Source organism: Scardinius erythrophthalmus (genome assembly GCF_964197995.2).
Source record: "Scardinius erythrophthalmus genome assembly, chromosome: 2".
NCBI classification, from domain to species: domain Eukaryota; kingdom Metazoa; phylum Chordata; class Actinopteri; order Cypriniformes; family Leuciscidae; genus Scardinius; species Scardinius erythrophthalmus.
Window position 1 is genome coordinate 54,878,006 of NC_138222.1, and position 11,390 is coordinate 54,889,395.

The 11,390-nt window shown below is 37.0% G+C and overlaps 1 protein-coding gene across 1 annotated transcript in view; it reads right to left on the bottom strand.

The window, feature by feature from the left end:
* Nucleotides 1–474: 474 nt before the first annotated feature.
* Nucleotides 475–11,390, bottom strand: part of kirrel1a (kirre like nephrin family adhesion molecule 1a) — a 44,387-nt gene continuing 33,471 nt past the window's right edge. Inside the window, exons 10-15 of the mRNA XM_081359289.1 lie at nt 10,956–11,056; nt 8,748–8,964; nt 7,602–7,709; nt 6,803–6,930; nt 5,773–5,850; nt 475–4,413 (exon numbers count right to left, since the gene is read on the bottom strand). Coding sequence (XP_081215415.1) covers nt 3,793–4,413; nt 5,773–5,850; nt 6,803–6,930; nt 7,602–7,709; nt 8,748–8,964; nt 10,956–11,056 — 1,253 coding nt within the window. The 3' untranslated portion in view covers nt 475–3,792. The remainder of the gene's footprint in view (nt 4,414–5,772; nt 5,851–6,802; nt 6,931–7,601; nt 7,710–8,747; nt 8,965–10,955; nt 11,057–11,390) is intronic.

Below are 11,390 nucleotides of genomic sequence, written 5' to 3' on the forward strand. Positions count from 1 at the left end.
CATTTATAATGTTGAACATTTCTATTTCAAATATATGCTGTTTATTCAAACTTGTTGTTCATCAAAGAAAAAACTAGTTTCCACAAAAATATTAAGCAGCACAACTGTTTTCAACATTGATAATAATATTAAATGTTCCTTGAGCAGGAAATCAGCATATCAGAATGATCTCTGAAGGATCATGTGACACTGAAGACTGAAGTAATGATGCTGATATACTTTTTATATACTTTTGTATATATGTGTAGTGGTCCTTAAGGAATATTCTTTAAAAACAGTATTACAACTTGGCCTATATTACTGTATTCATGAAAAATGTATGTGGTCCTATAAACAATAAAGTTCTCATATTATTTATATCTTAAAGCTGAGACCAGTTTGTAATTAAACTAATGCTAGAAATCACACTCCCAAACACAAGAATGAACAGTACATTTATATATAAACCACACATTCAATGCTTCATTTATTCTTAGAAAAACAGTGCTTTTATTTCTGATATACTGTGAAAAAATAATTACGTAACATTTTTAAAAAATATTGGAAAAAATCAAAGGGAAATAAAAAAAAAATCAATAACTTTTGTTGTACATCTGTCAAACATTTTTCAGCTACCAAGAACAGTACAGTAAGGTCAACGTTTATTTTCTAAGACACAATTATACAGGATACACTCCTACCAGCAGAAGAAAAGTATTGGAGCAGGAACGTGAGAGAAGTAAATGAACGGACTACATAAAGATTTTCATATACTCAGTCGCACTCGCACAAAAACACGCATACCTTCGTCTGCACACACTCCTCTGGCCTAAAGCCGGTTTATAAAGTGAGGGAATATATAAAAGTCATGTTTTCCTAAGGCCACTCTTTATTTTTATTCACTCCTTCATATATTCCTTCTTTCTCGTCTTCATGGAGCTTCAAGTTCTTAGATGGGCCGGGGAACGCAAATACTGTCCAGCGGGTCACATGATGTCCCACAAGATTTCCCCCCGGCCATCAGTATAAAGGATGAGCGATTGGCAGCTCAAGATGTTTCCGGATCTTCCCGAACACTCTTGATATCGCACTGGCTCCAACCAATCGTCCGCTTTGTCCAAAAGTACCATCGCTATGGCGTTTGTCAACCTTCTTCACGCAATTAAAAACATAACAATACTGCATTTAAAGAGTGCATCACATTTGGATGATGTCAAATAATACATGAAGTCGGAATTACACATGGGAAGTATTTACAGGGCTCGTTTGAAACGTGGACGAAGACGAAAACTAGCATCTCACTGCTCTGAGGGATTGTCTTCATCCTCATCCGTCATTGCTTTGACAACGGCATCCTTCAAAACCCGTTGAAGACAGTTCATAGCCAAAGACCATCTCTGGTCCCCGTAAGGTAGTTTTTCGAAATTGGCGGAAAATACTTCAAGTTTGTCGTCTGTGTTTGGCACAAATATCAGGTGTGTGTCTGTGAATAAGTGAGTGAAAGACTCTCCGATCTCAAACTTCACAACATCAAAGTCTGGGGCGCGAGACGTTAAAATACCACTCCAGACCTCTGACCTTAAATTAGTTCCAATTTGATCTTCGTTATCTTTAAGACGAATGTGATAGCAGCCTGATCTCAGATCAGTAAGGGTGAGATTGGATACCTAAGGCTGGATCAGTTTAAGACCTTCTCTGCTGTTCCCAACCCTCAAAACAAAAAAGAGAGAGAGAGAGAGAAAAAAAAAAGAGGAAAAAAAAGCTCTGGGTCACTAGCGACCGAATAAATTCGCATACAACGATAACAAACAAATCTGCATATTTTCTTGTTCGTTGAGGTGAATATCACCCAAATAAAGACTGAAACTCTAACGTTGAACCTTTGGTCCAGAATCACTTACAGAAATATGACAAAAAAAAAAAAAAAGATTTTCGGTAATATTCAAAACGTAGAGAGAAAACGCTCTATCCTAGTGTGCAAATGAGAGATTACATATCGATTATGAGGGTAATCTAAGCTAGAATACTGGAATGCAGTGCAAACAATGACCCCACGACAAAAGCACCATGGAAAAGAGTGGGGCATTCCTGTATATGAATATGTATATAGATTTATATATATTCCATGGTTCTGAACTATTTGTACGATAGTGAACTAAATGGCCATGTCTGAAAACGGTTAAATGGCTTCCTCGACTGCTCTCCGTCATAACACTGTTGAAATTTAAAGGGTAATGTGGTTTATTGCGAATGCTTTTAAAATGGAGATGCACTAGCGCGACTGGAAGGCTACTAACCTGTTTATCGAGGTAGCTCAGCAAGCCGGATAGCCAGGTACATGCTGACTTACAGAGTAATAAAGAGTCTTCTAGACTAAAAAATAAATAAAAAATGTTGCTTTGGTGATCAAGAGTGTTGTATGAGTATCATGTGCTCTTTATCTCTTTTGTCAAACGCAGACTTTCATTTAAGAATAAATGGAAAAATATATTTTGTAACACTGGTATGTGTGTACAGTGGGGTCTAAAAGTCTTCTCTAATATCCATAGATGTATAATTTTTCATAATTTTGAGTCAAAGGTTCGACACATCTCTCACCCATTATGGGTCAGATTTACTAAACAAGGCAAATTAGCTTGAGAGCGCAATCCACGTTATCCACGGGCAAATTAAAAAACACATATGCAGCCGGATCATTTCCATAATGACCAACACAATCTATCAAGAGCAGCGCAAATTAGCATATGGAATTAAGACAAGCTTTTTTCGGCGGTAAATAATGGTGCAAATACTAGCGCAAACCTTGCACGATTCATTTAAATACTCTCCTCCCATAAATTTTGCATCTGAAAGGGAAACTCCTCCAAAAAAACGGTGTTACTTTAATCCAGTGGTAACTTTTTTTGACTCTAACAACCCCCTGCCCTTATTATCCACAACAATATTTGAAGGCCCAATGATTTTTCGTTTGTAGGATCTTCAAAGAAAAGAAAAAAGACGTTGGCAGGGTTACTCAAAATAAGAAATATCTTGATTCTTAAGAGCTTGATTTGTCATCTTGAGGCTTTAATGGCTTTAAATATGGTAAACGCATTATTACCGTATTTAAATCAATTATCCATTTGATGCAAGAAAGAAAATCGTTTTCACAAGTAGTTCACATGATCAGAACTGACTGACATTTGACTAGTGACCTAGAAATAGCGTATAACGTTCAATATTTATGCTTCATTTAGCTTTCCCTGTTTTTGATGTATTGTGTCATATAAATCCTGAAACTTTCAGTTTATGTTAAAACTAAAAAAAAAAAAAACGGTGGTCTCAGACTTTTAGACCTTACTGTACATTGTGCAGTTTGCCATTAAATGCCATTTTAAACTATACTAAGCTTAAGGAGAGAAGTTGAAGAAGCCATTGAAGAGAATTCATACATGTATCTCATATGACCATCTCTGTGAGAGAGAGAGCACTGTTAAACAGACTATATAAGCCTATAAGAGGCACCCTTCATTTCTCAGGAATCATGCTTATTAAAAGCATTCAGAATTTATCGATCTTCTATTAGATATTTTCGAAACATCAGTCTTTCTTGATTGTGACTTTCGCTTTCAGCTCCTGCAGCTGAGGAATAAACGCTCAGACCCCGCATCCCGTTCTCTGTGTTTACTTTGACCCTCTCTTTGCTCGTTCACCCTCCCGTGTTTATCCGTGGTTCATTCATTATCTCCGTCCTGTGTATCTGTGTAGGTGTGTGTACTTGTATGCACTTGTGCATCAGCGTAACCTGTGTCACGTACACGTGATGCTTCTCTCTTACACATGTGTCTGCATCCTCTGTGTGTGTCGGTGGGAATAATCGGAATGCTGGGAGGTGTATGAGAACCGTGTGGAACTGCCATATTTCCCAAGTCCAGTTTCTGGGGTCCCGGCACCGCCTCCCGCGCCGACGCTCGGCCCGACCCCGTACATCTCGTAAGCCGGCCCGCCTTCTAACGGGGCGAGGCTGGGCGGAGCAAAACCCATCCGAAAAGCGGGATAGTGCGACGGGTAGCCATAATTCTCATATCCGAGCTGTGCGGTCGAGTCCAAGAGGCTGCATTCAGAAGGGAAGTCGCTAGTCTGTGGGCCAGAACTGGGCGGAGGCTGCTGGGACTGCCCAGCGCGGGTGAACGTGTTGAATTGGGCATAGCTGTTGTGTGAGAGTCTGGAGGGAGGACGAGGGTCGTAGCAGCCCGCTCGTGACCCCGGAGCCAAACTGCTCGGTGTTCCCGGACCTGCCGTGGCTCCTGGAGCTCCTGAGCTACTGCTAACAACAGCCGCAGCGCCCCCTGGCTGGCCCGAGGTGCGATAGTCTGAGTAGTGCATGGATCGGGACGCGGGACGTCCCTCATCGTGGGTGGAAGCTCGCACGTTGTAGTAGCCGTTTGTTGGGTCCTGTAAAAAAGATAACATCTTCTTCAGTGAAGTTTGTTCAGGCACAAACTAAAACCGCTATATACAAACGTATACATACTGACGGTCAAAAGATTATGACGGTTTTTTAAAATTATTTTAATAAGTCATTAAATTAAAAGCGACTGTTGCTTTATATTCATCAAATACTCAAAAACAAATGTATCACTTTTCCACAAAAAATTATTAACTGATATTAATTGATAATAATAATAAATGTTTCTTGAGCAAAAAAATCTGCATATTTGAATGATTTCTGAAGGATCATGTGACACTGAAGACTGGAGGTTTGGCTAATTTCACAATATTACTGTGGTGAGCATAAGAGATTTTAAAAAGCATTTACATTTTACAGACCCCACTGTAGAAATGATGTATATATAAAAAAAATCAATTTGAACCACATTTTTGGTTCTGGAAATATTTTTCACTTTCATTTCTCCATAGAGATTAGATTTTAAGCCAAACATTTTAAGCCATGAACTGGACCGACCTAAACAAAACAACTTAATAACATTACAAGCGATTTAAAACAAAAAAGTTACTTGAAAATCAAGGGGGGAAAAAACAATGTTACACAACTTTCTTGACCGTTATAAAATTAATTTAATTTTATGGTCAATTAAACTACTGTAATGAAGCACTGCAAACGACAAAACATAATCAGATGTTACTGTGCACTACATTATAAAACGGTTAACTATAAATTCTTAATTATAAATATATATATTTATTTAAAATATATATTTAAATTTTATTGCAAAATACTCAACTATATAATAAATATTTTAGTTGTTTAAGAGTGTGTCTCGATTATCTATTATCCTCCGACTGGTGGGGATCTGTTAAAGATTATCGGTAGTGAAGTTCTTCAACTGGAATTTTTTTAATTATTAAAAACTAAAGTTAAAATCACACGTATGGCTTCTACACTAGCATTTTCCTGAACAAAAACAATGTTTCTAGTAAGGGTAAAACTAGTGGTCGGTCGATATTTGGCATTTTTGAAATGATTCGTTTTTCTGGTTGGCCGATGTGTCAGAAGCGGGACTTTTATTTTGGCGGAGCACAGAACAGGTCTCTGTTTAACAGTCCTAACAGTCCGTTATTAGATACAACTGTTAAACAAAGGAAGTAAACGGTATACAAAAAAGTATTATGGCATTGGCTATAATCAATAAAACCAGTATCGGTAGTTAATACTGGGAATACTGGAAAGGGATTTTTGCGTGTGGAACCTGACTGATGAGGTCTATAGAAGCTGCATGTTTTTGTAAAACAAAGTACAGGTCATATATCACTTGTGTTAGTGTGTGAAGCATCGGAAGTGTGTCTATTCACCTTGAGCTCGTAGTCCTGGCGCGTGTCCAGCGTGTCACTGCGTAACTCCTGTTTGAGGTCAATGTCATCTTTAAAAGGCTGGGAGGAGGGAGAGAGGGTCACAGAAGGTAAAAACTAAACCATAAACGACAAGAGAGCAACCAAGAGGGGGAGAGATGCAACATAAGAGGGGAGGAAAACCAACAGGAGATAAGAAGAGGAAAAGAGAGGAAGGATATAAAGGAAGAGAGGGAGGTTGAGAGAGAAAAAGGGTTAATTTTAGCTTTGGAAATGTTATTTAAGAGGAAATACATTGGAGGAAGTAAGGTTTATTAGCACTTCAGTTTTGTAAAATGGTAAAGAAGTGTATTTCAGCATTAGTGTCAGTGTTATTGCATCATCTTCACAGGACAAGGCACAATCACCACTGGAAAAAGACAACATTGAATCAAGAGAAATTTGTACTCAATATTACCATAGGAATATGAATAATTAATAAAAATGAATATTATGCAAATTATCCTTCCTACATTTTGCAGAAAAAAAGTCCAGATCTTGTCAGAATGATAATTTATAATATTCTTGACAAAATTTAGCAGTTGTGAGCTACTGTTTTAACTTAGCTCATCAACAACATTATTTAATGCAGTACAGGGTAACACTTTATTCCAATAGTCCACTTTAGACAGTCTACTAATTATAAATGTCTAATTGGAGTATTAGTAGACTGTTAGGTTAAGTAACTTATGTTCAGTATAATGTCTGTTATGGGAGCATCAAAATAAAGTGTTAGCAGATATTAATCAGACGGTCCACTAACACTCTAATGACTGCTAGTTGACATGTAGTGCAAAATCACTTATGGTTAGTATTATGTCTAACTATGAACTAACAAAATAAAGTGTGAGCTAGTGCAGAATAACAACAAAAAAAAGTTTTCAGGATAAGTAATATCTTACTTTAAATAATGAAACTATTAAACTTCACAATCTCAAAGTCCCTCTACATCCTCCGGTTATTGCAGTCGTGTTGTGTTGTCAGAAGTACTCACAGAGTACATGGCCTTAACCATGCGTGTTGCAGTGGAGACGCTTCCCGAGTCTTCCTCCAGGCTGTGGGTCTCTTTGTTTATGGTCTCCACCTTGATATCTGGCTTGCCGAGCGTGACCCCTCGACGACCTGGAAAGTAAACATCTCAGTAAACCTCGGATTTATTGCTGCTACGAACATGCTTTTTGACGTCTTTGTGGCCATTATTTATGTTCTTAAATGTGGCTGATTGCCCTTGGGTTTTTCGAGTATTTAAAGGCACTTTTGCTTCTACCTTCTCAAAGACAAACTTGCATGTTGCTGTTTGAAAGACTTGCCATTTCAGATTATTGTTGCATTAGATTAGATTTATTTTTACACAGCTCACTAGACAGGGGTGTGTTTCCCGTAAAACAATGTAAACCATAAACCGTAAACCATAAAAAAAGATTCTATTCATCAAAGAATTCTGAAAAAAAAAAAAAAATCAGTTTTCAAAAAATATTGAGCAATTTAGAAAGATTCCATGATTTCTGAAGGATCATGTGACACTGAAGACTGGCGTAATGATGCTGAAAATTCAGCTTTGCATCACAGTAATAAATTACATTTTAAAGTATAAACAGTTATTTTAAATTGTAATAATATTTCACAATATTACTGTTTTTACTGTATTTTTAATCAAATAAATTCACTTTGATAAACATGAAAAAAAATTGACCTCAAACTTTTGAGCGGTAATGTATAATTAAATTATTATTTTGATACCTAATTGTGAAAAAGGTGTAAGGGAACTCTTTTGGTGGGCTTTGATAACTTACTTCCTTTGCGTTGCCGGTACAAGAACAGCACTAACGCTAGTAAACACAGGAGAAGCAGAATCGAACAGCCGACGGTGCCGCCCGCAATGATCCCGACTGGAACTATCTCTGTGGCAAAGCGGGAAAAAAACAAAGAAAAACATAAGCACCACTATGCGTTTTTTATTGATGGTCTTTTTGCTTTTAATCATCAGGACATAAAAGGACAGATAGAAAGACAGAAGGAAAGAGGGAATGGTATTGTAATATGACGCAGATCAGACTCGTGCGTCACAGGTCCAGTGTGTCATGAATGTGCGTTAACCGCTGCATCTCTACAATGTACCCGTATGACTGTACTTACAAACTGTATATTGAGTAGAGAGAACTCTTAACCTGAAGTAAATTTAGGAGATTCCACTCAAGATATTTATTATTGAAGACTGTGCTCTTTTACTTCAGTAGATTAGTGTACTGTACTCTGAAGATGACGCAGCAGCACAGTGAACTTTTAAGTACAAATCTTTGTCTAAAGTTTCATGACTAATTTGTAGACTAAACTGTATACACACACACACACACACACACACACACACACACACACACACACACACACACAGGGCTGGGTAGATTACATACTTAAGCAATAGGTTAAAGGACAACTGAAAAAAAATAAAAAGATGAATTAGTGAGAAACTATAAATGATGAATAATTTACTGCCATTTCGTAAATATTAAATGAATAATCATGTGATCAATAAAAATTCAACTATAGTCTGATTATCAGTATTTAAAAATAAATAAAAAATAAAATAAAGTAAAACTTTTAAAGACACGAACTGTACAAATATTTGTCTTTAAGTTTCATGACTAATTTGTAGACTAAACTATATACACACACACACACACACACACAGTGCTGGGTAGATTACATACTTAAGCAATAGGATAAAGGGCAATTTAAAAAATAAAAAAACATGAATAATTTACTGCCATTTAGGAAATATTAAATAATCATGTGATCAATAAAAAATTAAATCCAGATTAAATATAATCAGTTACTACCCAGCGCTGTATATACAGAACATATAAAAAAGACTTTCACATCAGATTGTCTCCCTTATTTAGCAGCATCACGTATGTGCAAACTCAGGCACGTCTCCTCACCGGTCTCCTCCAGTGTGATGATCATGGTCCCCGGGCCGAACGAGTTCCACGCAGTGCAGTTGTACGTCGACTGGAAGTCTGACTCCATGACGTTGTTGATGGTGAGGGTGGACAGCACCGCGCCACCCTGTGAGCTCAGTTTGCTCTGTTCCACCGTGTATCGTTCTGATAGGGTCCCCTTCTCTTTTTCCCACACGTTCTCCTTCCATGCCCACACCTGGGGAAAACACACAGAGATCACTCACATGCATCTGCAAGACTAAGAAATGTGCAGGTTCATATATATATATATATATATATATATATATATATAGAGAGAGAGAGAGAGATAGAGAGAGAGAGAGAGAGAGAGAGAGAGAGAGAGAGAGAGAGAGAGATAATATTGTATAATATACTTATTTCTTAAAATACTTATTTGAATAAGTACAGTGTTTTCTTTACTTAAGAAAAACTATATATAAAAGGCCAACGTTTTATGTATTTGAGAAGCAGAGACGAGTGTTGTAGTCTAGCATTTGTCGAGTCATACTCACAGCCAATACTGTCTTAAACGGCCTGTCCGAAGCACTCCGTCTTTAACAACATGAGCTTTTGGACAGAAAAAACTGAGCGCCCACATAGCTACAGTAAACTTTAAAAGCTGTAAGTTGATGAAAATGTAACGCGATGCACTTTCTGCCTCAGATTCGGCTGTTTTAATGACGAACAAAACAGTTATGTCCAAAATTCCCTGGTCAAAAACATCTTAAATATTTGAGCTTGATTTTGGTAAAATGATAATAAAATGACTCATGCAAGTGTCTGACCTTATATAACGCCACAATATCAACTAAGACAATGAGGTGTTTAATTACTTTGTAAAAAATACATTGTTTTTTTTAATTTCCTGAAAAGTAGCATTTTGGGGGACAACGACGGTAATAATTGTTATTTTGACCCACAAAATGCTTCAGTAAAATGGCCACCTGTCTTCTTCCTAAGTTCCACATGAAAATACAAAGCTACATAAAAATGTAGCCCTAATGTGAACATTAAAAGCGATACATATAAAAATAATGATACATTTAAATAGCATCTAGTAATGCCTGAGAAATAAATAATGATATAAAATAAAAAAGATTCACCGTCATCTGCAGTGGTCCTGCAAGAAGCAAGTGGACCGAAAATAATGCATAATCTGTACCTTTCAAACAGGAGTGAAAAAAGAAATCCTTTATAAATATTTAGGATTTAAAAAGCATATTCAAGTGCATAAAATGTACCTGAACTGTATCTGGTTCGCATTGCCCGCACAAACCCATATTTCACACCGCCAATGGGATAAATGGCCTTTCTGTGCTGAAACATGGGGCTGGATAGTGGTGAGAAAGCACCAGTTCTCCTTTCAAAACCACTAAAACTGTTGTATTATTCATGCTGAGCTGTGAGAATATTTAAAAATGCATACCTCCACATGCTCATGGTAAGCTTCCATTTACCTCACAAACCAAGACATGTGAAAAAGCTACAGCATTAAAACGAACGACTGCTCTGCCCATATTTCATATTTCATAAATCTCATCCTGGAGATGTATCGGGGTCTGAGCTGAGAGTCATTTTAAATTAGAATCACTTGTAGTTTCAGAGAAAGGATGCGTTTGAAAGCCACATATACTGAGCTACAGCAGAGAGTGTTACCTTGGGATCAGGTCTAGTTTGAGTTAGTTTTAACCTAAAAACTGTTTAAAAACAATGAAATAAAATAAAATTCAGTTTTAGGTGTCTAAAGTGAAAATTTGAAACCAGATTTCCCACATAATAGATTAACATAGACATAGACCTAATGAATGGATCCAATATAATGATACACATCAGATTTCTTTTTCAACTAGTTACGTTCACTTAAGACATAACCGACTGTGTTTTCGAGAATACTTGCCGAGACGAGTATTTTGACATTTTGAGTGTATGTGTCCGTTCAAGCTCAAGGAGATGAGAAAGAGGAATCAATTCAGAAAAAAAACACGTGCAAATGATAAACTTTCACTCTATGATGTTAAACTTAGCTATTAATTAATCCGCAAATCACATGTGTTTCGAACCGTGTGGCCTGGTCTGATTAACCACTAGTGAATAACAGCAAAACAGTGAAATATCAGAAATATCAGTTGTTTAGAAATATTTTTGTACATTTCTCTGGAAAATAGCATAGATGTAAATGTGACTTACAATCTTGTCAGGGGGAGGGGTGCTGGCAATATAACACTTGACTTCCCCTCTCTCCCCTCGAACTGCATACTGGACCGGTTCGCTGGAGATGATGGGTGGACCTGCACAAAAATACAGTCCAAAACAAAATACATAAATAACAGAAATCACACAATCAGAAAAACGACATAAAGTTCTGAACCTCCAACGCAGAACTCACAGTGAGCTAAATATTGATTAAAAAAAATCTTAAAGTGCCCCTATTATGCTATTTTAAAGTTTCCTAATGTTGTTTTGGAGTCTCCTACAACAGGTTTACATGCATCAAAGGTCAAAAAACTGTTTCATTCTCTCATAATATACATTTGCACATCACCACATTTTCAATGATTCTCAAACGACTCGTCAGATGAATCAATCTCTCTAAATCTCTCCTTTTCCGTGAGCTACTCTGCT